The sequence below is a fragment of the Pavona decussata genome, unplaced genomic scaffold, assembly GCF_977016875.1.
Source record: "Pavona decussata unplaced genomic scaffold, jaPavDecu1.1 SCAFFOLD_108, whole genome shotgun sequence".
NCBI classification, from domain to species: Eukaryota; Metazoa; Cnidaria; class Anthozoa; order Scleractinia; family Agariciidae; genus Pavona; species Pavona decussata.
In genome coordinates this window covers 167,501-194,572 of record NW_028145522.1, presented here as the reverse complement: position 1 = coordinate 194,572, position 27,072 = coordinate 167,501, and the positions used below count along the sequence as shown (strand labels likewise).

The window sequence follows — 27,072 nt, the reverse complement described above, 5'->3', positions numbered from 1 at the left end:
AGAAATTAATTTGGGAAGGCCCAAATTCAAATTTGATGTAGCTGATGCGAAGTACGGCTGAATTTAATTCAGCGTCTGAATCAATTCAGCTGGGAGAAATAAATTTGGGTAGGCCTAAATTCAAATTTTACGTAGCTAATATGCAAAGTAGGGATGAATTAAGTTTAGTGTCTGAATCAATTCAGCTGGGAGAAATTAATTTGGGTAGGCCTAAATTCAAATTTGATGTAGCTTATGCGAAGTAGGGATGAATTAAATTCAGGGTCTGAATCAATTCAGCTGGGAAAAATTAATTTGGGTAGGCCTAAATTCAAATTTTATGTAGCTTATGCAAAGTAGGGATGAATTAAGTTCAGCGTCTAAATAAATTCAGCTGGGAGAAATTAATATGGGTAGGCCTAAATTCAAATTTGATGTAGCTTATCCGAGGTAGTTATGAATTAAGTTCAGCATCTGAATCAATTCAGCTGGGAGAAATTAATTTGGGTAGGCCTAAATTCAAATTTAATGTAGCTTATGCGAAATAGGGATGAATTAAGTTCAGCGTCTGAATCAATTCAGCTGGGAGAAATTACTTTGGGTAGGCTTAAATTCAAATTTTATGTAGCTAATATGCAAAGTAGGGATGAATTAAGTTCAGCGTCTCAATCAATTCAGCTGGGAGAAATTAATTTGGGTAGGCCTAAATTCAAATTTTATGTAGCTCATGGAAGTAGGGATGAATTAAGTTCAGCGTCTAAATCAATTCAGCTGGGAGAAATTAATTTGGGTAGGCCTAAATTCAAATTTTATGTAGCTTATGCGAAGTAGGGATGAATTAAGTTCAGCGTCTAAATCAATTCAGCTGGGAGAAATTAATTTGGGTAGGCCTAAATTTAAATTTGATGTAGCTTATGCGAAGTAGGGATGAATTAAGTTAAGCGTCTCAATCAATTCAGCTGGGAGAAATTAATTTGGGTAGGCCTAAATTCAAATTTGATGTAGGTTATGTGAAGTACGGCTGAGTTAAGTTCAGCGTCTGAATCAATTCAGCAGGTAGAAATTAATTTGGGTAGGCCTAAATTCAAATTTTATGTAGCTTATGCAAAGTACGGCTGAATTAAGTTGAGAGTCTAAATCAATTCAGCTGGGAGAAATTAATTTGGGTAGGCCTAAATTCAAATTTGATGTAGCTTATGCGAAGTAGGGATGAAATAAGTTCAGCGTCTGAATAATTTCAGCTGCGAGAAATTAATTTGGGTAGCCCTAAATTCAAATTTTATGTAGCTTATGCGAAGTAGGGATAAATTAAGTTTCGCGTCTGAATCAATTCAGCTGGGAGAAATTAATTTGGGAAGGCCGAAATTCAAATTTGATGTAGCTTATGCGAAGTACGGCTGAATTTAGTTCAGCGTCTGAATCAATTCAGCTGGGAGAAATAAATTTGGGTAGGCCTAAATTCAAATTTTACGTAGCTAATATGCAAAGTAGGGATGAATTAAGTTTAGTGTCTGAATCAATTCAGCTGGGAGAAATTAATTTGGGTAGGCCTAAATTCAAATTTGATGTAGCTTATGCGAAGTAGGGATGAATTAAATTCAGGGTCTGAATCAATTCAGCTGGGAAAAATTAATTTGGGTAGGGCTAAATTCAAATTTTATGTAGCTTATGCAAAGTAGGGATGAATTAAGTTCAGCGTCTAAATAAATTCAGCTGGGAGAAATTAATATGGGTAGGCCTAAATTCAAATTTGATGTAGCTTATCCGAGGTAGTTATGAATTAAGTTCAGCATCTGAATCAATTCAGCTGGGAGAAATTAATTTGGGTAGGCCTAAATTCAAATTTAATGTAGCTTATGCGAAATAGGGATGAATTAAGTTCAGCGTCTGAATCAATTCAGCTGGGAGAAATTACTTTGGGTAGGCTTAAATTCAAATTTTATGTAGCTAATATGCAAAGTAGGGATGAATTAAGTTCAGCGTCTCAATCAATTCAGCTGGGAGAAATTAATTTGGGTAGGCCTAAATTCAAATTTTATGTAGCTCTTCCAAGTAGGGATGAATTAAGTTCAGCGTCTAAATCAATTCAGCTGGGAGAAATTAATTTGGGTAGGCCTAAATTCAAATTTTATGTAGCTTATGCGAAGTAGGGATGAATTAAGTTCAGCGTCTAAATCAATTCAGCTGGGAGAAATTAATTTGGGTAGGCCTAAATTTAAATTTGATGTAGCTTATGCGAAGTAGGGATGAATTAAGTTCAGCGTCTCAATCAATTCAGCTGGGAGAAATTAATTTGGGTAGGCCTAAATTCAAATTTGATGTAGGTTATGTGAAGTACGGCTGAGTTAAGTTCAGCGTCTGAATCAATTCAGCAGGTAGAAATTAATTTGGGTAGGCCTAAATTCAAATTTTATGTAGCTTATGCAAAGTACGGCTGAATTAAGTTGAGAGTCTAAATCAATTCAGCTGGGAGAAATTAATTTGGGTAGGCCTAAATTCAAATTTGATGTAGCTTATGCGAAGTAGGGATGAAATAAGTTCAGCGTCTGAATAATTTCAGCTGCGAGAAATTAATTTGGGTAGCCCTAAATTCAAATTTTATGTAGCTTATGCGAAGTAGGGATAAATTAAGTTTCGCGTCTGAATCAATTCAGCTGGGAGAAATAAATTTGGGTAGGCCTAAATTCAAATTTTACGTAGCTAATATGCAAAGTAGGGATGAATTAAGTTTAGTGTCTGAATCAATTCAGCTGGGAGAAATTAATTTGGGTAGGCCTAAATTCAAATTTGATGTAGCTTATGCGAAGTAGGGATGAATTAAATTCAGGGTCTGAATCAATTCAGCTGGGAAAAATTAATTTGGGTAGGGCTAAATTCAAATTTTATGTAGCTTATGCAAAGTAGGGATGAATTAAGTTCAGCGTCTAAATAAATTCAGCTGGGAGAAATTAATATGGGTAGGCCTAAATTCAAATTTGATGTAGCTTATCCGAGGTAGTTATGAATTAAGTTCAGCATCTGAATCAATTCAGCTGGGAGAAATTAATTTGGGTAGGCCTAAATTCAAATTTTATGTAGCTTATGCGAAATAGGGATGAATTAAGTTCAGCGTCTGAATAAATTCAGCTGGGAGAAATTACTTTGGGTAGGCTTAAATTCAAATTTTATGTAGCTAATATGCAAAGTAGGGATGAATTAAGTTCAGCGTCTCAATCAATTCAGCTGGGAGAAATTAATTTGGGTAGGCCTAAATTCAAATTTTATGTAGCTTATGGAAGTAGGGATGAATTAAGTTAAGCGTCTAAATCAATTCAGCTGGGAGAAATTAATTTGGGTAGGCCTAAATTCAAATTTTATGTAGCTTATGCGAAGTAGGGATGAATTAAGTTCAGCGTCTAAATCAATTCAGCTGGGAGAAATTCATTTGGGTAGGCCTAAATTTAAATTTGATGTAGCTTATGCGAAGTAGGGATGAATTAAGTTCAGCGTCTCAATCAATTCAGCTGGGAGAAATTAATTTGGGTAGGCCTAAATTCAAATTTGATGTAGGTTATGTGAAGTACGGCTGAGTTAAGTTCAGCGTCTGAATCAATTCAGCAGGTAGAAATTAATTTGGGTAGGCCTAAATTCAAATTTTATGTAGCTTATGCAAAGTACGGCTGAATTAAGTTGAGAGTCTAAATCAATTCAGCTGGGAGAAATTAATTTGGGTAGGCCTAAATTCAAATTTGATGTAGCTTATGCGAAGTACGGCTGAATTTAGTTCAGAGTCTGAATCAATTCAGCTGGGAGAAATAAATTTGGGTAGGCCTAAATTTAAATTTTACGTAGCTAATATGCGAAGTAGGGATGAATTAAGTTTAGTGTCTGAATCAATTCAGGTGGGAGAAATTAATTTGGGTAGGCCTAAATTCAAATTTGATGTAGCTTATGCGAAGTAGGGATGAATTAAGTTCAGCGTCTGAATCAATTCAGCTGGGAAAAATTAATTTGGCTAGGCCTAAATTCAAATTTTATGTAGCTTATGCAAAGTAGGGATGAATTAAGTTTAGCGTCTAAATAAATTCAGCTGGGAGAAATTAATATGGGTAGGCCTAAATTCAAATTTGATGTAGCTTATCCGAGGTAGTTATGAATTAAGTTCAGCGTCTGAATCAATTCAGCGGGGAGAAATTAATTTGGGTAAGCCTAAATTCAAATTTTATGTAGCTTATGCGAAGTAGGGATAAATTAAGTTCAGCGTCTGAATCAATTCAGCTGGGAGAAATTAATTTGGGTAGGCCTAAATTCAAATTTTATGTAGGTTATTGGAAGTACGGCCGAATTAAGTTGAGCGTTTAAATCAATTCAGCTGGGAGAAATTAATTTGGGTAGGACTAAATTCAAATTTGATGTAGCTTATGCGAAGTAGGGATAAATTAAGTTCAGCGTCTGAATCAATTCAGCTGGGAGAAATTAATTTGGGTAGGCCTAAATTCAAATTTGATGTAGCTTATGCGAAGTAGGGATGAATTAAGTTCAGCGTCTGAATCAATTCAGCTGGGAGAAATTAATTTGGGTAGGCCTAAATTCAAATTTTATGTAGGTTATTGGAAGTACGGCCGAATTAAGTTGAGCGTTTAAATCAATTCAGCTGGGAGAAATTAATTTGGGTAGGACTAAATTCAAATTTGATGTAGCTTATGCGAAGTAGGGATGAATTAAGTTCAGCGTCTGAATCAATTCAGCTGGGAGAAATTAATTTGGGTAGGACTAAATTCAAATTTTATGTAGCTTATGCGAAGTAGGGATGAATTAAGTTTACAGTCTGAATCAATTCAGCTGGGAGAAAGTAACTTGGGTAGGCCTAAATTCAAATTTGACGTAGCTTATGCGAAGTACGGCTAAATTTAGTTCAGCGTCTGAATCAATTCAGCTGGGAGAAATTAATTTGGGTAGGCCTAAATTCAAATTTTATGTAGCTTATGCGAAGTAGGGATGAATTAAGTACAGCGTCTGAATCAATTCAGCTGGGAGAAATTAATTTGGGTAGGCCTAAATTCAAATTTGATGTAGCTTATGCGAAGTACGACTGAGTTAAGTTCAGCGTCTGAATCAATTCAGCAGCTAGAAATAAATTTGGGTAGGCCAAAATTCAAATTTTATGTAGCTTATTGGAAGTACGGCTGAATTAAGTTTAGCGTCTGAATCAATTCAGCTGAAAGAAATTAATTTGGGTAGGCCTAAATTTAAATTTGATGTAGCTTATGAGAAGCACCGCTGACTTCAGTTCAGCGTCTAAATCAATTCAGCTGAGAGAAATTAATTTGGGTAGGCCTAAATTAAAATTTTATGTAGCTTATGCAAAGTACGGCTGAATTAAGTTGAGCGTCTAAATCAATTCAGCTGGGAGAAAATAATATGGGTAGGCCTAAATTCAAATTTTATGTAGCTTATGCGAAGTAGGGATGAATGAAGTTTAGCGTCTGAATCAATTCAGCTGGGAGAAATTAATTTGGGTAGACCTAAATTCAAATTTTATGTAGCTTATGCAACGTACGGCTGAATTAAGTTGAGCGTCTAAATCAATTCAGCTGGGAGAAATTAATTTGGGTAGGCCTAAATTCAAATTTGATGTACAGTACCGCCTGGAACTATTGACCCATCGGAACTATGGCATACCTCGTCTTTACCGTGGGTAGTGGCCGCGCGTCCACCTAGGTGAAAACACGGTCGTTCCGCGGTGAAGACGAGGTACAGTGTGCCGCGGTAAATTTGCCGCGGGTGAAAAGACGAGGCGTGCCGCGGGAAAGAACAATGGGGACTGGTTGCATTTCTAAAATAAGCATTAGCGTGAGTGAACACATTTATACTGCAAGTGTTCGAGGTGCGAAGAATCGGTGCTTAATCGAAGGAGTAATTTGAAGTCAAAATGGCGTTGGGTATAGTTCGCGTAATAATTCAAATATTGAAATCCTGATTCTTTGCCTCGGCAAATGTTTGTATTCCGTCTTTTCAGAGATAATAAAAGTAACTAACAATCCAACACTTGAAAGAAGCTTGTTACATGTGTCTCCGAGGGTATGTTAAATACGCAGTGAAATACGTGCATGTACGTTGATTTACCTGCTTTTCAAAACACTCAGTGTAAGTTTACGAAAGAGAGTTCGCTGAATTGTCGTAAAAAAATCCCTTTTTTATAATTTAGTTTTCTTAATTTGTTCATTTCGATACAAGCGACGGGGCAAACGTCTTGTAAATTAACCGTAATTTGCATAGGAGCAAGTTTGACGTTTGTTTTGCACTCGTGGGAACCGCTGCTTCTGATTCGTCAGCTTTTTTTGTACGTGTCCGACCAAACAGCTGCTAGAAATATCACCTGAATTTTGGAGCAAGCTTGTGTTCTAAAAAATCGGATATTGAGAGGGAATATTATTCTTGTTGCAGTGCCAAGTTCATTTTAAAAGGAAGAGGTTTAAAATAGACTGTAGACACAAGCGACAAAATTTGCGAAGTCGACACAAGCTAAGGGTTTCAAGTTACAATAACATCGTCATGCGCGAACATATCTTTTATAATCCGTAAATTTCGTGGGTCAGTTTTTTTCTTTTGCTTCTCCTAAATTAAAATTGAAATAACTTGGCAAAAAATACAAGGTAAACAGCGGACTAACATTCTGGAACACTGCCGTGTTGCATCAAACAGCTTGTCACGTCAGGAGTCCGGGTGACAATGACCGACAATGTGTTGGAATTGCAATTATTCGGGCGCTGAGCGGCACAAAACATGCCAAAATATTATTTGTTTTCAATTTATAAATGATTTTAAAAGATCCGGCAAACGGAACTCCACAGACTGTGTCGAAAATTCAAGTTTGCTTGTTTTTTCTTGAGCAAATCTGCACGCTTCGAAGCTTTGATAGTGAATATTACATGTACAAGTGCATTGTCCACAAGAAGTCTTCAAATATTTTGGGTATACCGAGTTTTGAGATATTAAATCAGAATCCTCCTCAAAGGATTTTTCAAATGTGGTCGGATACTCGAAAACGGATTCTCATTTTTTTTCAAATGGTTCAAGCCTTCAAGGGCTGAGAATCGTATGTGTATCGCACATGTTCGTCATCCCTAGTTAATGTTCTTTGGTGCGATTTTGCCACTAGAAGCTGACAAACCAAAACACAAAGCAAAGGAGACAAAAGCGTATTTAAAATCTACCGCGTCTTTTCTTTACCGAGGTTTTACCTAGGTGAACTTTCCCGCGGCAACTTTGGAGCCATACCGCAACCGAACCGAGGAAAAAAAACGTCCTACTGCGGGAATACCGAGGGAAACCCGCGAGTAGGTCCCGCGGCAACGACGCGGTAAATGGGTCTATAGTTCTAGGCGGTACTGTACCTTATGCGAAGTAGGGATGAATTAAGTTCAGCGTCTGAATCAATTCAGCTGCGAGAAATTAATTTGTGTAGGCCTAAATTCAAATCTTATGTAGCTTATGCGAAGTAGGGATGAATGAAGTTTAGCGTCTGAATCAATTCAGCTGGGAGAAATTAATTTGGGTAGGCTTAAATTCAAATTTGATGTAGCTTATGCAAAGTACGGCTGAATTTAGTTCAGCGTCTGAATCAATTCAGCTGGGAGAAATTAATTTGGGTAGGCCTAAATTCAAATTTTATGTAGCTCATGCGAAGAAGGGATGAATTAAGTTCAGCGTCTAAATCAATTCAGCTGGGAGAAATTAATTTGGGTAGGCCTAAATTCAAATTTTATGTAGCTTATGCGAAGTAGGGATGAATAAAGTTCAGTGTCTAAATCAATTCAGCTGGGAGAAATTAATTTGGGTAGGCCTAAATTCAAATTTGATGTAGCTTATGCGAAGTAGGGATGAATTAAGTTCAGCGTCTCAATCAATTCAGCTGGGAGAAATTAATTTGGGTAGGCCTAAATTCAAATTTGATGTAGGTTATGCGAAGTACGGCTGAGTTAAGATCAGCGTCTGAATCAATTCAGCAGGTAGAAATTAATTTGGGTAGGCCTAAATTCAAATTTGATGTAGCTTATGCGAAGTAGGGATGAATTAAGTTCAGCGTCTGAATAATTTCAGCTGGGAGAAATTAATTTGGGTAGCCCTAAATTCAAATTTTATGTAGCTTATGCGAAGTAGGGATAAATTAAGTTTCGCGTCTGAATCAATTCAGCTGGGAGAAATTAATTTGGGTAGGCCGAAATTCAAATTTGATGTAGCTTATGCGAAGTACGGCTGAATTTAGTTCAGCGTCTGAATCAATTCAGCTGGGAGAAATAGATTTGGGTAGGCCTAAATTCAAATTTTACGTAGCTAATATGCAAAGTAGGGATGAATTAAGTTTAGTGTCTGAATCAATTCAGCTGGGAGAAATTAATTTGGGTAGGCCTAAATTCAAATTTGATGTAGCTTATGCGAAGTAGGGATGAATTAAATTCAGGGTCTGAATCAATTCAGCTGGGAAAAATTAATTTGGGTAGGCCTAAATTCAACTTTTATGTAGCTTATGCAAAGTAGGGATGAATTAAGTTTAGCATCTAAATAAATTCAGCTGGGAGAAATTAATATGGGTAGGCCTAAATTCAAATTTGATGTAGCTTATCCGAGGTAGTTATGAATTAAGTTCAGCATCTGAATCAATTCAGCTGGGAGAAATTAATTTGGGTAGGCCTAAATTCAAATTTTATGTAGCTTATGCGAAATAGGGATGAATTAAGTTCAGCGTCTGAATCAATTCAGCTGGGAGAAATTACTTTGGGTAGGCTTAAATTCAAATTTTATGTAGCTAATATGCAAAGTAGGGATGAATTAAGTTCAGCGTCTCAATCAATTCAGCTGGGAGAAATTAATTTGGGTAGGCCTAAATTCAAATTTTATGTAGCTCATGGAAGTAGGGATGAATTAAGTTCAGCGTCTAAATCAATTCAGCTGGGAGAAATTAATTTGGGTAGGCCTAAATTCAAATTTTATGTAGCTTATGCGAAGTAGGGATGAATTAAGTTCAGCGTCTAAATCAATTCAGCTGGGAGAAATTCATTTGGGTAGGCCTAAATTTAAATTTGATGTAGCTTATGCGAAGTAGGGATGAATTAAGTTCAGCGTCTCAATCAATTCAGCTGGGAGAAATTAATTTGGGTAGGCCTAAATTCAAATTTGATGTAGGTTATGTGAAGTACGGCTGAGTTAAGTTCAGCGTCTGAATCAATTCAGCAGGTAGAAATTAATTTGGGTAGGCCTAAATTCAAATTTTATGTAGCTTATGCAAAGTACGGCTGAATTAAGTTGAGAGTCTAAATCAACTCAGCTGGGAGAAATTAATTTGGGTAGGCTTAAATTCAAATTTGATGTAGCTTATGCGAAGTAGGGATGAATTAAGTTCAGCGTCTGAATCAATTCAGCTGGGAGAAATTAATTTGAGTAGGCCTAAATTCAAATTTTATGTAGCTTATGCGAAGTAGGGATGAATTAAGTTTAGCGACTGAATCAATTCAGCTGGGAGAAATTAATTTGAGTAGGCCGAAATTCAAATATGATGTAGCTTATGCGAAGTACGGCTGAATTTAGTTCAGAGTCTGAATCAATTCAGCTGGGAGAAATAAATTTGGGTAGGCCTAAATTTAAATTTTACGTAGCTAATATGCGAAGTAGGGATGAATTAAGTTCAGCGTCTGAATCAATTCAGCTGGGAAAAATTAATTTGGGTAGGCCTAAATTCAAATTTTATGTAGCTTATGCAAAGTAGGGATGAATTAAGTTTAGCATCTAAATAAATTCAGCTGGGAGAAATTAATATGGGTAGGCCTAAATTCAAATTTGATGTAGCTTATCCGAGGTAGTTATGAATTAAGTTCAGCGTCTGAATCAATTCAGCTGGGAGAAATTAATTTGGGTAGGCCTAAATTCAAATTTTATGTAGCTTATGCGAAGTAGGGATAAATTAAGTTCAGCGTCTGAATCAATTCAGCTGGGAGAAATTAATTTGGGTAGGCCTAAATTCAAATTTTATGTAGGTTATTGGAAGTACGGCCGAATTAAGTTGAGCGTTTAAATCATTTCAGCTGGGAGAAATTAATTTGGGTAGGACTAAATTCAAATTTGATGTAGCTTATGCGAAGTAGGGATAAATTAAGTTCAGCGTCTGAATCAATTCAGCTGGGAGAAATTAATTTGGGTAGGCCTAAATTCAAATTTTATGTAGCTTATGCGAAGTAGGGATAAATTAAGTTCAGCGTCTGAATCAATTCAGCTGGGAGAAATTAATTTGGGTAGGCCTAAATTCAAATTTTATGTAGGTTATTGGAAGTACGGCCGAATTAAGTTGAGCGTTTAAATCAATTCAGCTGGGAGAAATTAATTTGGGTAGGACTAAATTCAAATTTGATGTAGCTTATGCGAAGTAGGGATGAATTAAGTTCAGCGTCTGAATCAATTCAGCTGGGAGAAATTAATTTGGGTAGGACTAAATTCAAATTTTATGTAGCTTATGTGAAGTAGGGATGAATTAAGTTTACCGTCTGAATCAATTCAGCTGGGAGAAAGTAACTTGGGTAGGCCTAAATTCAAATTTGACGTAGCTTATGCGAAGTACGGCTAGTTTAGTTCAGCGTCTGAATCAATTCAGCTGGGAGAAATTAATTTGGGTAGGCCTAAATTCAAATTTGATGTAGCTTATGCGAAGTAGGGATGAATTAAGTACAGCGTCTGAATCAATTCAGCTGGGAGAAATTAATTTGGGTAGGCCTAAATTCAAATTTGATGTAGCTTATGCGAAGTACGGCTGAATTAAGTTCAGCGTCTGAATCAATTCAGCTGAAAGAAATTAATTTGGGTAGGCCTAAATTCAAATTTGATGTAGCTTATGAGAAGCACCGCTGACTTGAGTTCAGCGTCTAAATCAATTCAGCTGAGAGAAATTAATTTGGGTAGGCCTAAATTAAAATTTTATGTAGCTTATGCAAAGTACGGCTGAATTAAGTTGAGCGTCTAAATCAATTCAGCTGGCAGAAAATAATATGGGTAGGCCTAAATTCAAATTTTATGTAGCTTATCCGAAGTAGGGATGAATGAAGTTTAGCGTCTGAATCAATTCAGCTGGGAGAAATTAATTTGGGTAGGCCTAAATTCAAATTTGATGTAGCTTATGCGAAGTACGGCTGAATTTAGTTCAGCGTCTGAATCAATTCAGCTGGGAGAAATTAATTTGGGTTGGCCTAAATTTAAATTTTATGTAGCTTATGCGAAGTAGGGATGAATTAAGTCCAGCCTCTAAATCAATTCAGCTGGGAGAAATTAATTTGGGTAGGCCTAAATTCAAATTTTATGTAGCTCATGCGAAGTAGGGATGAATTAAGTTCAGCGTCTAAATCAATTCAGCTGGGAGAAATTAATTTGGGTAGACCTAAATTCAAATTTTATGTAGCTTATGAGAAGTACGGCTGAATTAAGTTCAGCGTCTAAATCAATTCAGCTCGAAGATATTAATTTGGGTAGGTCTAAATTCAAATTTGATGTAGCTAATGCGAAGTAGGGATGAATTAAGTTCAGCGTCTGAATCAATTCAGCTGGGAAAAATTAATTTGGGTAGACCTAAATTCAAATTTTATGTAGCTTATGCGAAGTAGGGATGAATGAAGTTGAGCGTCTGAATCAATTCAGCTGGGAGAAATTAATTTGGGTAGGCCTAAATTCAAATTTGATGTAGCTTATGCGAAGTACGGCTGAATTTAGTTCAGCGTCTGAATCAATTCAGCTGGGAGAAATTAATTTGGGTAGGCCTAAATTCAAATTTTACGTAGCTCATGCGAAGTAGGGATGAATTAAGTTCAGGGTCTAAATCAATTCACCTGGGAGAAATTAATTTGGGTAGGCCTAAATTCAAATTTGATGTAGCTTATGCGAAGTAGGGATGAATTAAGTTCAGCGTCTGAATCAATTCAGCTGGGAGAAATTAATTTGTGTAGGCCTAAATTCAAATTTGATGTAGCTTATGCGAAGTAGGGATGAATGAAGTTTAGCGTCTGAATCAATTCAGCTGGGAGAAATTAATTTGGGTAGGCCTAAATTCAAATTTGATGTAGCTTATGCGAAGCACGGCTGAATTTAGTTCAGCGTCTGAATCAATTCAGCTAGAAGAAATTAATTTGGGTAGGCCTAAATTTAAATTTTATGTAGCTTATGCGAAGTAGGGATAAATTAAGTTCAGCGTCTAAATCAATTCAGCTGGGAGAAATTAATTTAGGTAGGCCTAAATTCAAATTTGATGTAGCTTATGCGAAGTAGGGATGAATTAAGTTCAGCGTCTCAATCAATTCAGCTGGGAGAAATTAATTTGGGTAGGCCTAAATTCAAATTTGATGTAGCTTATGCGAAGTAGGGATGAATTAGGTACAACGTCTGAATCAATTCAGCTGGGAGAAATTAATTTGGGTAGGCCTAAATTCAAATTTGATGTAGCTGATGCGAAGTACGGCTGAGTTAAGTTCAGCGTCTGAATCAATTCAGCAGGTAGAAATTAATTTGGGTAGGCCTAAATTCAAATTTTATGTAGCTTATTGCATTGGAAGTACGGCTGAATTAAGTTCAGCGTCTGAATTAATTCAGCTGAAAGAAATTAATTTGGGTAGACTTAAATTCAAATTTAATGTACCTTATGAGAAGCACCGCTGACTTGATTTCAGCGTCTAAATCAATTCAGCTGGGAGAAATTAATTTGGGTAGACCTCAATTCAAATTTTATGTAGCTTACGGAAAGTACGGCTGAATTAAGTTGAGCGTCTAAATCAATTTAGCTGGGAGAAATTAATTTGGGTAGGCCTAAATTCAAATTTGATGTAGCTTATGCGAAGTAGGGATGAATTAAATTCAGCGTCTGAATCAATTCAGCTGGGAGAAATTAATTTGGGTAGGCCTAAATTCAAATTTTATGTAGCTTATGCGAAGTAGGGATGAATGAAGTTTAGCGTCTGAATCAATTCAGCTAGGAGAAATTAATTTGGGTAGGCCTAAATTCAAATTTTATGTAGTTAATATGCGAAGTACGGATGAATTAAGTTCAGCGTCCAAATCAATTCAGCTGGAAGAAATTAATTTGGGTAGGCCAAAATTCAAATTTGATGTAGCTTATGCGAAGTACGGCTGAATTTAGTTCAGCGTCTGAATCAATTCAGCTGGCAGAAATTAATTTGGGTAGGCCTAAATTCAAATTTTACGTAGCTAATATGCGAAGTAGGGATGTTTTAAGTTTAGTGTCTGAATCAATTCAGTTGGGAGAAATTAATATGGGTAGGCCTAAATTCAAATTTGATGTAGCTTATCCGAGGTAGTTATGAATTAAGTTCAGCGTCTGAATCAATTCAGCTGGGAGAAATTAATTTGGGTAGGCCTAAATTCAAATTTTATGAAGCTTATGCGAAGTAGCAAAGAATTAAGTTTAGCGTCTGAATCAATTCAGCTGGGAAAAATTAATTTGGGTAGGCCTAAATTCAAATTTTATGTAGCTAATATGCAAAGTACGGATGAATTAAGTTCAGCGTCCAAATCAATTCAGCTGGGAGAAATTAATTTGGGTAGGCCTAAATTCAAATTTCATGTAGCTTATGCGAGGTACGGCTGAATTTAGTTCAGCGTCTGAATCAATTTAGGTAAGAGAAATTAATTTGGGTAGGCCTAAATTCAAATTTTATGTAGCTAATATGCGAAGTAGGGATGAATTAAGTTCAGCGTCTAAATAAATTCAGCAGGGAGAAATTAATTTGGGTAGGCCTAAATTCAAATTTAATGTAGCTTATGCGAAGTACGGCTGAATTAAGTTCAGCGTCTGAATCAATTCAGCTGGGGAAAATTAATTTGGGTAGACCTGAATTCAAATTTGAGGTAGCTTATGCGAAGTAAAGATGAATTAAGTTCAGCGTCTGAATCAATTCAGCTGGGAGAAATTAATTTGGGTAGGCCTAAATTCAAATTTGATGTAGCTTATGCGAAGTAGGGATGAATTAAGTTCAGCGTCTAATTCAATTCAGCTGGGAGAAATTAATTTGGGTAGGCCTAAATTCAAATTTTATGTAGCTTATGCGAAGTAGGGATGAATTAAGTTATCAGCGTCTGAATCAATTCAGCTGGGAGAAATTAATTTTGGTAGGCCTAAATTCAAATTTGATGTAGCTTATGCGAAGTAGGGATGAATTAAGTTCAGCGTCTGAATCAATTTAGCTGGGAGAAATTAATTTGGGTAGGGCTAAACTTAAATTTGATGTAGCTTATGCGAAGTACGGCTAAATTAAGTTCAGCATCTGAATCAATTCAGCTGGGAAAAATTAATTTGGGTAGACCTAAATTCAAATTTGAGGTAGCTTATGCGAAGTAGGGATGAATTAAGTTCAGCGTCTAAATCAATTCAGCTGGGAGAAATTAATTTAGCTAGGCCTAAATTCAAATTTGATGTAGCTTATGAGAAGTAGGGATGAATTAAGTTCAGCGTCTGAATCAATTCAGCTGGGAGAAATTAATTTGGCTAGGCCTAAATTCAAAGTTTATGTAGCTTATGCGAAGTAGGGATGAATTAAGTTCAGCGTCTGAATCAATTCAGCTGGAAGAAATTAATTTGGGTAGGCCTAAATTCAAATTTTATGTAGCTTATGAGAAGTAGGGATGAATTAAGTTTAGCGTCTGAATCAATTCAGCTGGGAGAAATTAATTTGGGTAGGCCAAAATTCAAATTTGATGTAGCTTATGCGAAGTACGGCTGAATTTAGTTTAGCGTCTGAATCAATTCAGCTGGGAGAAATTAATTTGGGTAGGCCTAAATTCAAATTGGATGTAGCTTATGCGAAGTAGGGATGAATTAAGTTCAGCGTCTGAATCAATTCAGCTGGGAGAAATTAATTTGGGTAGGCCTAAATTCAAATTTTATGTAGCTTATGCGAAGTAGGGATGAATTAAGTTTAGCGTCTGAATCAATTCAGCTGGGAGAAATTAATTTGGGTAGGCCAAAATTCAAATTTGATGTAGCTTATGCGAAGTACGGCTGAATTTAGTTCAGCGTCTGAATCAATTCAGCTGGCAGAAATTACTATGGGTAGGCCTAAATTCAAATTTGATGTAGCTTATCCAAGGTAGTTATGAATTAAGTTTAGCGTCTGAATCAATTCAGCTGGGAGAAATTAATTTGGGTAGGCCTAAATTCAAATTTTATGTAGCTAATATGCGAAGTAGGGATGAATTAAGTTCAGCGTCCAAATCAATTCAGCTGGGAGAAATTACTTTGGGTAGGCCTAAATTCAAATTTCATGTAGCTTATGCGAGGTACGGCTGAATTTAGTTCAGCGTCTGAATCAATTCAGGTAAGAGAAATTAATTTGGGTAGGCCTAAATTCAAATTTTATGTAGCTAATATGCGAAGTAGGGATGAATTAAGTTCAGCGTCTAAATCAATTCAGCTGGGAGAAATTAATTTGGGTAGGCCTAAATTCAAATTTGATGTAGCTTATGCGAAGTACGGCTGAATTAAGTTCAGCGTCTGAATCAATTCAGCTGGGAGAAATTAATTTGGGTAGGCCTAAATTCAAATTTTATGTAGCTTATGCGAAGTAGGGATGAATTAAGTTATCAGCGTCTGAATCAATTCAGCTGGGAGAAATTAATTTTGGTAGGCCTAAATTCAAATTTGATGTAGCTTATGCGAAGTAGGGATGAATTAAGTTCAGCGTCTGAATCAATTTAGCTGGGAGAAATTAATTTGGGTAGGGCTAAACTTAAATTTGATGTAGCTTATGCGAAGTACGGCTAAATTAAGTTCAGCATCTGAATCAATTCAGCTGGGAAAAATTAATTTGGGTAGACCTAAATTCAAATTTGAGGTACCTTATGCTAAGTAGGGATGAATTAAGTTCAGCGTCTAAATCAATTCAGCTGGGAGAAATTAATTTGGCTAGGCCTAAATTCAAATTTGATGTAGCTTATGCGAAGTAGGGATGAATTAAGTTCAGCGTCTGAATCAATTCAGCTGGGAGAAATTAATTTGGCTAGGCCTAAATTCAAAGTTTATGTAGCTTATGCGAAGTAGGGATGAATCAAGTTCAGCGTCTGAATCAATTCAGCTGGAAGAAATTAATTTGGGTAGGCCTAAATTCAAATTTTATGTAGCTTATGAGAAGTAGGGATGAATTAAGTTTAGCGTCTGAATCAATTCAGCTGGGAAAAATTAATTTGGGTAGGCCAAAATTCAAATTTGATGTAGCTTATGCGAAGTACGGCTGAATTTAGTTTAGCGTCTGAATCAATTCACCTGGGAGAAATTAATTTGGGTAGGCCTAAATTCAAATTTTCTGTAGCTTATGCGAAGTAGGGATGAATTAAGTTCAGCGTCTGAATCAATTCAGCTGGGAGAAATTAATTTGGGTAGGCCTAAATTCAAATTTTATGTAGCTTATGCGAAGTAGGGATGAATTAAGTTTAGCGTCTGAATCAATTCAGCTGGGAGAAATTAATTTGGGTAGGCCAAAATTCAAATTTGATCTAGCTTATGCGAAGTACGGCTGAATTTAGTTCAGCGTCTGAATCAATTCAGCTGGCAGAAATTAATATGGGTAGGCCTAAATTCAAATTTGATGTAGCTTACCCGAGGTAGTTATGAATTAAGTTTAGCGTCTGAATCAATTCAGCTGGGAGAAATTAATTTGGGTAGGCCTAAATTCAAATTTTATGTAGCTAATATGCGAAGTAGGGATGAATTAAGTTCAGCGTCCAAATCAATTCAGCTGGGAGAAATTAATTTGGGTAGGCCTAAATTCAAATTTCATATAGCTTATGCGAGGTACGGCTGAATTTAGTTCAGCGTCTGAATCAATTCAGCTGGCAGAAATTACTATGGGTAGGCCTAAATTCAAATTTGATGTAGCTTATCCAAGGTAGTTATGAATTAAGTTTAGCGTCTGAATCAATTCAGCTGGGAGAAATTAATTTGGGTAGGCCTAAATTCAAATTTTATGTAGCTAATATGCGAAGTAGGGATGAATTAAGTTCAGCGTCCAAATCAATTCAGCTGGGAGAAATTACTTTGGGTAGGCCTAAATTCAAATTTCATGTAGCTTATGCGAGGTACGGCTGAATTTAGTTCAGCGTCTGAATCAATTCAGGTAAGAGAAATTAATTTGGGTAGGCCTAAATTCAAATTTTATGTAGCTAATATGCGAAGTAGGGATGAATTAAGTTCAGCGTCTAAATCAATTCAGCTGGGAGAAATTAATTTGGGTAGGCCTAAATTCAAATTTGATGTAGCTTATGCGAAGTACGGCTGAATTAAGTTCAGCGTCTGAATCAATTCAGCTGGGAGAAATTAATTTGGGTAGGCCTAAATTCAAATTTTATGTAGCTTATGCGAAGTAGGGATGAATTAAGTTATCAGCGTCTGAATCAATTCAGCTGGGAGAAATTAATTTTGGTAGGCCTAAATTCAAATTTGATGTAGCTTATGCGAAGTAGGGATGAATTAAGTTCAGCGTCTGAATCAATTTAGCTGGGAGAAATTAATTTGGGTAGGGCTAAACTTAAATTTGATGTAGCTTATGCGAAGTACGGCTAAATTAAGTTCAGCATCTGAATCAATTCAGCTGGGAAAAATTAATTTGGGTAGACCTAAATTCAAATTTGAGGTACCTTATGCTAAGTAGGGATGAATTAAGTTCAGCGTCTAAATCAATTCAGCTGGGAGAAATTAATTTGGCTAGGCCTAAATTCAAATTTGATGTAGCTTATGCGAAGTAGGGATGAATTAAGTTCAGCGTCTGAATCAATTCAGCTGGGAGAAATTAATTTGGCTAGGCCTAAATTCAAAGTTTATGTAGCTTATGCGAAGTAGGGATGAATCAAGTTCAGCGTCTGAATCAATTCAGCTGGAAGAAATTAATTTGGGTAGGCCTAAATTCAAATTTTATGTAGCTTATGAGAAGTAGGGATGAATTAAGTTTAGCGTCTGAATCAATTCAGCTGGGAAAAATTAATTTGGGTAGGCCAAAATTCAAATTTGATGTAGCTTATGCGAAGTACGGCTGAATTTAGTTTAGCGTCTGAATCAATTCACCTGGGAGAAATTAATTTGGGTAGGCCTAAATTCAAATTTTCTGTAGCTTATGCGAAGTAGGGATGAATTAAGTTCAGCGTCTGAATCAATTCAGCTGGGAGAAATTAATTTGGGTAGGCCTAAATTCAAATTTTATGTAGCTTATGCGAAGTAGGGATGAATTAAGTTTAGCGTCTGAATCAATTCAGCTGGGAGAAATTAATTTGGGTAGGCCAAAATTCAAATTTGATCTAGCTTATGCGAAGTACGGCTGAATTTAGTTCAGCGTCTGAATCAATTCAGCTGGCAGAAATTAATATGGGTAGGCCTAAATTCAAATTTGATGTAGCTTACCCGAGGTAGTTATGAATTAAGTTTAGCGTCTGAATCAATTCAGCTGGGAGAAATTAATTTGGGTAGGCCTAAATTCAAATTTTATGTAGCTAATATGCGAAGTAGGGATGAATTAAGTTCAGCGTCCAAATCAATTCAGCTGGGAGAAATTAATTTGGGTAGGCCTAAATTCAAATTTCATATAGCTTATGCGAGGTACGGCTGAATTTAGTTCAGCGTCTGAATCAATTCAGGTAAGAGAAATTAATTTGGGTAGGCCTAAATTCAAATTTTATGTAGCTAATATGCGAAGTAGGGATGAATTAAGTTCAGCGTCTAAATCAATTCAGCTGGGAGAAATTAATTTGGGTAGGCCTAAATTCAAATTTGATGTAGCTTATGCGAAGTACGGCTGAATTAAGTTCAGCGTCTGAATCAATTCAGCTGGGAAAAATTAATTTGGGTAGACCTAAATTCAAATTTGAGGTAGCTTATGCGAAGTAGGGATGAATTAAGTTCAGCGTCTGAATCAATTCAGCTGGGAGAAATTAATTTGGGTAGGTCTAAAGTCAAATTTTATGTAGCTTATGCGAAGTAGGGATGAATTAAGTTCAGCGTCTGAATCAATTCAGCTGGGAGAAATTAATTTGGCTAGGCCTAAATTCAAATTTTATGTAGCTTATGCGAAGTAGGGATGAATTAAGGTCAGCGTCTGAATCAATTCAACTGGAAGAAAATAATATGGGTAGGCCTAAATTCAAATTTGATGTAGCTTATGCGAAGTAGGGATGAATTAAGTTCAGCGTCTAAATCAATTCAGCTGGGAGAAATTAATTTGGGTAGGCCTAAATTCAAATTTTCTGTAGCTTATGCGAAGTAGGGATGAATTAAGTTCAGCGTCTGAATCAATTCAGCTGGGAGAAATTAATTTGGGTAGGCCTAAATTCAAATTTGATGTACCTTATGCGAAGTAGGGATGAATTAAGTTCAGCGTCTGAATCAATTTAGCTGGGAGAAATTAATTTGGGTAGGGCTAAACTTAAATTTGATGTAGCTTATGCGAAGTACGGCTACATTAAGTTCAGCGTCTGAATCAATTCAGCTGGGAAAAATTAATTTGGGTAGACCTAAATTCAAATTTGAGGTAGCTTATGCGAAGTAGGGATGAATTAAGTTCAGCGTCTGAATCAATTCAGCTGGGAGAAATTAATTTGGGTAGGCCTAAATTCAAATTTTATGTAGTTTATGCGAAGTAGGGATGAATTAAGTTCAGCGTCTGAATCAATTCAGCTGGGAGAAATTAATTTGGCTAGGCCTAAATTCAAATTTTATGTAGCTTATGCGAAGTAGGGATGAATTAAGTTCAGCGTCTGAATCAATTCAGCTGGAAGAAAATAATATGGGTAGGCCTAAATTCAAATTTGATGTAGCTTATGCGAAGTAGGGATGAATTAAGTTCAGCGTCTGAATCAATTCAGCTGGGAGAAATTAATTTGGGTAGGCCTAAATTCAATTTTTATGTAGCTTATGCGAAGTAGGGATGAATTAAGTTTAGCGTCTGAATCAATTCAGCTGGGAGAAATTAATTTGGGTAGGCCAAAATTCAAATTTGATGTAGCTTATGCGAAGTACGGCTGAAGTTAGTTTAGCGTCTGAATCAATTCAGCTGGGAGAAATTAATTTGGGTAGGCCTAAATTCAAATTTTACGTAGCTAATATGCGAAGTAGGGATGAATTAAGTTTAGTGTCTGAATCAATTCAGTTGGGAGAAATTAATATGGGTAGGCCTAAATTCAAATTTGATGTAGCTTATCCGAGGTAGTTATGAATTAAGTTCAGCGTCTGAATCAATTCAGCTGGGAGAAATTAATTTGGGTAGGCCTAAATTCAAATTTTATGTAGCTTATTCGAAGTAGGGATGAATTAAGTTCAGCGTCTGAATCAATTCAGCTGGGAGAAATTAATTTGGGTAGGCCTAAATTCAAATTTTATGTAGCTAATATGCGAAGTAGGGATGAATTAAGTTCAGCGTCCAAATCAATTCAGCTGGGAGAAATTAATTTGGGTAGGCCTAAATTCAAATTTCATGTAGCTTATGCGAGGTACGGCTGAATTTAGTTCAGCGTCTGAATCAATTCAGGTAAGAGAAATTAATTTGGGTAGGCCTAAATTCAAATTTTATGTAGCTAATATGCGAAGTAGGGATGAATTAAGTTCAGCGTCCAAATCAATTCAGCTGGGAGAAATTAATTTGGGTAGGCCTAAATTCAAATTTCATGTAGCTTATGCGAGGTACGGCTGAATTTAGTTCAGCGTCTGAATCAATTCAGGTAAGAGAAATTAATTTGGGTAGGCCTAAATTCAAATTTTATGTAGCTAATATGCGAAGTAGGGATGAATTTAGTTCAGCGTCTAAATCAATTCAGCTGGGAGAAATTAATTTGGGTAGGCCTAAATTCAAATTTGATGTAGCTTATGCGAAGTACGGCTGAATTAAGTTCAGCGTCTGAATCAATTCAGCTGGGAAAAATTAATTTGGGTAGACCTAAATTCAAATTTGAGGTAGCTTATGCGAAGTAGGGATGAATTAAGTTCAGCGTCTGAATCAATTCAGCTGGGAGAAATTAATTTGGGTAGGCCTAAATTCAAATTTTATGTAGCTTATGCGAAGTAGGGATGAATTAAGTTCAGCGTCTGAATCAATTCAGCTGGGAGAAATTAATTTGGCTAGGCCTAAATTCAAATTTTATGTAGCTTATGCGAAGTAGGGATGAATTAAGTTCAGCGTCTGAATCAATTCAGCTGGGAGAAAATAATATGGGTAGGCCTAAATTCAAATTTGATGTAGCTTATGCGAAGTAGGGATGAATTAAGTTCAGCATCTGAATCAATTCAGCTGGGAGAAATTAATTTGGGTAGGCCTAAATTCAAATTTTATGTAGCTTATGCGAAGTAGGGATGAATTAAGTTCAGCGTCTGAATCAATTCAGCTGAGAGAAATTAATTTGGGTAGGCCTAAATTCAAATTTTATGTAGCTTATGCGAAGTAGGGATGAATTAAGTTCAGCGTCTGAATCAATTTAGCTGGGAGAAATTAATTTGGGTAGGGCTAAACTTAAATTTGATGTAGCTTATGTGAAGTACGGCTGAATTAAGTTCAGCGTCTGAATCAATTCAGCTGGGAAAAATTAATTTGGCTAGACCTAAATTCAAATTTGAGGTAGCTTATGCGAAGTAGGGATGAGTTAAGTTCAGCGTCTGAATCAATTCAGCTGGGAGAAATTAATTTGGGTAGGCCTAAATTCAAATTTTATGTAGCTTATGCGAAGTAGGGATGAATTAAGTTCAGCGTCTGAATCAATTCAGCTGGGAGAAATTAATTTGGCTAGGCCTAAATTCAAATTTTATGTAGCTTATGCGAAGGAGGGATGAATTAAGTTCAGCGTCTGAATCAATTCAGCTGGGAGAAAATAATATGGGTAGGCCTAAATTCAAATTTGATGTAGCTTATGCGAAGTAGGGATGAATTAAGTTCAGCGTCTGAATCAATTCAGCTGGGAGAAATTAATTTGGCTAGGCCTAAATTCAAATTTTATGTAGCTTATGCGAAGTAGGGATGAATTAAGTTCAGCGTCTGAATCAATTCAGCTGGGAGAAATTAATTTGGGTAGGCCTAAATTCAAATTTGATGTAGCTTATGCGAAGTAGGGATGAATTAAGTTCAGCGTCTGAATCAATTTAGCTGGGAGAAATTAATTTGGGTAGGCCTAAACTTAAATTTGATGTAGCTTATGCGAAGTACGGCTGAATTTAGTTGAGCGTCTGAATCAATTCAGCTGGGAGAAATTAATTTGGGTAGGCCTAAATTCAAATTTTATGTAGCTAATATGCGAAGTAGGGATGAATTAAGTTCAGCGTCTAAATCAATTCAGCTGGGAGAAATTAATTTGGGTAGGCCTAAATTCAAATTTGATGTAGCTGATGCGAAGTACGGCTGAATTAAGTTCAGCGTCTGAATCAATTCAGCTGGGAGAAATTAATTTGGGTAGGCCTAAATTGAAATTTGATGTGGCTTGTGTGAAGTACATGTACAGCTGAATTAAGTTCAGCATGTTAATCAATTCAGCTGGGATAAATTACAGTGTAAGTTGGGTGGATCTAAATTCAAATTTGATGTGGCTCGTGTGAAGTACGGCATCTGATCCGGGCATTTGTCTTATTTCTCTGCATTGCACCTCAGTGACGATTCATTCTGTGGATCTATTGGCTAGATTCTAGAATACCCGGCCTCTAAAATGTCGAACTTAAAAACCTGCTACAGCAGTCCCGCAGTCATTTAATTTGCATAGTGTTTGCCTTGTTCTGTAAGCGTTACTACGAGACTGCAGACCGCAGTAGCACTCCAGTTTAATACTTAGAGCAATTACTTATTCATCCACTAGGGGACTGCAGACCGCAGTAGCACTCCAGTTTAATACTTAGAGCAATTACTTATTCATCCACTAGGGGACTGCGGACCGCAGTAGCACTCCAGTTTAATACTTAAATCAATTACTTATTCATCCACTAGAGGACTGCGGACCGCAGTAGCACTCCAGTTTAATACTTAGATCAATTACTTATTCATCTGTTGAGCACGGTAGCACAGACCACAGATTTTAGAGTAGTGCACCTTGCAGGTGGACGGGTATTCTGAAATAATGCTCCAATCTATCGTCTCATTTTTATCCGATTTAGACAAACTTAATCACAAATTTATCATCTTTGCCTAAGAAATTATAAGTGAAAGTAAGTGACAGTGTTTTGAGGTGAGAATCACGAGGCCGACAAATGTCCCGAGGTAGGTTTGGGCACTACTGGAACCAACTGACGCATTATGTACATGTAAAAAGTAAGTTTGACAAAATATTAATTTCCAGAACAATTAGATTTTGACGACATTTTTATAATTTACAACAGACAACTGTTGTATTTGTGTAGAGTTTACAAAGGAAATGCCATCAATCTAGCTACGTTTTGTATACCCTAAAATGGATGTCCACCATTCAACTTTGATTAAGCTTTTAAATTTGAAACCGAAAACCCCATGCACATGATTGTGCTGAATGCGTGTTTGTTGTTTATAAGGTTTTTCTGTCTTATCGATCTTACCTGTCCCTATTGTTTGTGTTTTCCAAGGATTTGTTATGAGAAGCTGTTGATATTTTGCCCAAGCTCTTGTAAGGATGCTCATTATACGACGTCTACGCAAAAATTCCGTAATTCACAGTCGCACCCGGTTGTAAACTGCCCGCCATGTTGGAATTTAGCGACCGGAAGACGGAGAGACACTGGGAACAAGAATGTAATACTAGTTCCTAGGTCCACCTCCTGCGAATCTCGTACCCAAGACAACACAGCAGGCAGCCGCTGGCAAAATTCCAAAGAACCTGAGGACTGCGGTTAAAAAGATTTTTTTTTTCTTTTTTAAAGCTAGAAATATCTAAAATACAAAACACAGTCGTCAAAGTCAGGCAATGCAGGGCTACTTATTTGCACCAGTTAATGAGCTCCTGATAGCAGAAGCGCCCATTGCCTTTTTCATCAAAAGGCTCCGGTAAACGCAAGTGAAATGGACTAAAGAGGCCTCATATTTGCTCCATTTGTAAAGTTTGTAAATCCAATCTTGTCCTCAGAGTCCTCAGGCTTTTTGGTCGGCACGTGGGCACAAGGAGGAGGAGGGGGGTTCTTCCATATATGGGCTATATAGGTACGTACGTGGCACGAGATAGGGTATGGTTTTTGAGGTTCTTAGTCCTTAAAAAGGTATCATTTTTTCCTCATTTAGCAACGTGTTCCTTGATTAGTCCTTACAGAGGGTACCTAAATTGTATCAGTTGAATTGAAGCTTGTAAGGGCCACGTTTTATGAAAAAAGTTTTTTTTTTTTAACTGAAGTGTCCGCTGAAGTACTAGAAAAGCGATTTTCATAGAGAAAGTTTGTGTTTATTCCCGTACATTAGCCGTTGTTTGGGTCTGTTGAATAGGGTGTCAATTTTCGGGTTCGGTCCTTATAAAGGATCATTTATAAAGGATTATTTTTTTATTTTTTGTTATTATTATTATTTCATTTGCTTCAGATTTTATACTGTCAATCAATTTAGTTTTACGTAGTTCCGCTATTGCGCAAATATTTGTCAGCTTTATAAGCGTATGTCCCAATGTAAATTTTCATTATACCTGAAGAAGGCTGGTTTGGCCAGCCGAAATATAGTAACCTTTAAACCGTAATTCTACGTTGTATCGGTCTCTGCTTCTTTTATCATTTGTATTTATTAAGCCGATCAGATCAACAATTGATCCAACGTATACCAGCAGGATTATCGTCCACGGTTGTTGCTTGGACTTGACTCGTTATAAAGGGTATCCGTTTTCCGTTCCTTTACCTTTAAATTGGGTCAGGGTTCGAGAACCTTCGCGGCACACCCCTATCGATCATTTTTGGGAGTATCCCCCGGGGGGTGGTGTGTGCCAGCTGCCCTTATCTAAAAGCCGTTTGCAAGCAGCTCTTCCAGAAGGACTTTTATCAGAACATGAGTTGTATTTAAGCTATTACAAGATTAAGAAACTGCAAAAATAGATGGAGCTAAATCGGATAGGCTGACGAATTCTGTTAAGAAGAGAACGCCTAGTTGTTCAGCAAGTATCATGGAAAAAAATTGCTAGCGTAGAGTGTGGGCACCGATTTACTGAACCATGTTAGGATGTAATTGATAAATTTTAAACAACATTGACCAAACCTCGTGGAGGGAAGCCTTGTGCAAAAGAATGCATTCCTATCTGTTGAGTACGAAGGAATGCATTTCTTTGCAAAGAAAGTATTTGTATCTAAAAAAATGGAAGGATCAAAACAAGGTAAACTTGGGTAGAAAACCCTGTAACATGCCGGAGGAAAACTGTTAGGAAGTGTACATCCTCAATCAATGAAACACCATCATATTCGTTCTCATGGTGAGGTGACTGATTCAGCTAATATTACTAAGTAGCATATTCCTACTGGGGTGGGGGGGGGGGAGGGGAGAAGAGTTCGGTACGGGATAACATGGAAAAATGTCCCACTAATGCCCCGAAGGGGGGAGGGGGTGGGGACTGCTGGAATTCACTGACGCTGAAACAAACACGAAAGCACATGGCAAGAACCACAAGACTGTCTGGTGCCACAGGTCACCCAAGCTCTGTGAGCGTTTAGATCTTTGTAACCTCGAGTGTCACGATCTGAGTTACGCAATGGCGTAAATTATAAGAGTTTGTATGGGGATTTAGGAAAGTTGATACAAGAAGCAGAGACCGTCACGAGTTTTCTAATGTCTCAAATTTTGCGTGGCTTGGGACGTTCTGATAGTCATTTTATAGGGTGGCTAATGTACAAAAAACCAATTGAACCACGTTCTTGGAGACCCAGGAGTGAGACTTGGTGCCACGCCAGCACAGGCAAACCAATCTCTGTGAGCGTTTGGATCTTTGTAACGTCACGTTGTAATTGGTGTGTCACAATCTGAGTCACACAATGGCGTAAATTATAAGGGTTTGTATGGGAATTTGCTAACGTGTTTAAGAGTCGGAAATAAAGAGCATGAATCGAACAAAAATGGCTTACCTTCTCTCCTTGATACCTTGACAGTGTTTGTGTGGCGTATTGTACCGTTTCAGCGCGATTCCAGTGGGTTTTGGGTATCAAGGAGATAAGGAAAGGCATTTTTGTTCAATTCATGCCTTAGTCCGACTCCTAAACACGTTAGCAAATTTCCATACAAACCCTTATAATTTACGCCATTACGTGACTCAGATTGTGACACACAAATTACAACGTGACGTCCAAACGCTCCAAATGCTCACAGAGATTAGGCTACCTATGCTGGCGTGGCACCAAGTCTCGCTCCTGGGTCTCCAAGAATGGGGCTCTACAGGTTTCTTGTACACTAGCCACTCTATAAAATGACTATCAGAAAGTCCCAAGCCACGCAAATTTGAGACATTAGAAAACTTCAGTGACAGACTTCTTTTATTTTCAGTTCTACTGAAATTGAGCGTTAAAATCATGAATTCGTGATTATATTTACATGGAGCACTTGTTACAACCCACGCTGTAATAAAATAAATTATTTGTTATAAATAACTAACGAATTAAGCTGAGGTTGCAGAATTACTTGAAAGAAGAGAAAAGCTTTTAGTAATGGGAATTGTAACGTTGTGGCTTTGTACAGCAACAAACAGAGTTCTTTTAAACGTAAACAAGTGATATTTTAATCCATGAGACGGATCACTTAAGAACTCCTGTACAAGATGGCGAGCACATGTAAAATCTCGCATCCTATTGGATAACAACTATCACGTAACGTTACACCCTTCCTTTTGTAAAGAAAATAAAGATAGAACTTATGCTACAATGAAGTTACGAGTAATGGTCTCAAAAATGTCCTTCTAAGTAGTAAACACAACAATGCATTAAGAAAACTGTGAGCCCAATCAACAATGGCAGCAAAATGGGCAAAAGTTCAACGTTCCTGAGTTGCAACAAAACAAAACGAAAAGTTCAATGTCTCTGAGTAAAACTAGGTCATCTTTAAGTCCTTGAAACTAGCAGGTAACTTAATCTGACGTCTGCTTCTAGTCGCTGCTGCTACTCCTGTAGGTGGGTCTTTCACAGGTGCTGGTACTGGTACT

General features: G+C 36.9%; 3 protein-coding genes across 3 annotated transcripts in view; all 3 read right to left on the bottom strand.

Moving 5' to 3' along the window:
* Positions 1-23,668, bottom strand: part of LOC146470955 (mitochondrial inner membrane protein Mpv17-like) — a 35,580-nt gene extending 11,912 nt beyond the window's left edge. The window contains exon 1 of the mRNA XM_085121380.1: positions 23,522-23,668. Within this exon, the coding sequence (XP_084977506.1) occupies positions 23,522-23,603 (82 nt within the window). The 5' untranslated portion in view covers positions 23,604-23,668. The remainder of the gene's footprint in view (positions 1-23,521) is intronic.
* LOC146470953 (uncharacterized) overlaps positions 1-27,072 on the bottom strand; it is a 174,279-nt gene that overhangs the window by 143,487 nt on the left and 3,720 nt on the right. The window lies entirely within an intron of this gene.
* The window catches only part of LOC146470954 (uncharacterized), a 411-nt gene continuing 299 nt past the window's right edge, over positions 26,961-27,072 (bottom strand). The window contains exon 1 of the mRNA XM_085121381.1: positions 26,961-27,072. This exon is cut by the window's right edge and continues 299 nt beyond it. Within this exon, the coding sequence (XP_084977507.1) occupies positions 26,961-27,072 (112 nt within the window).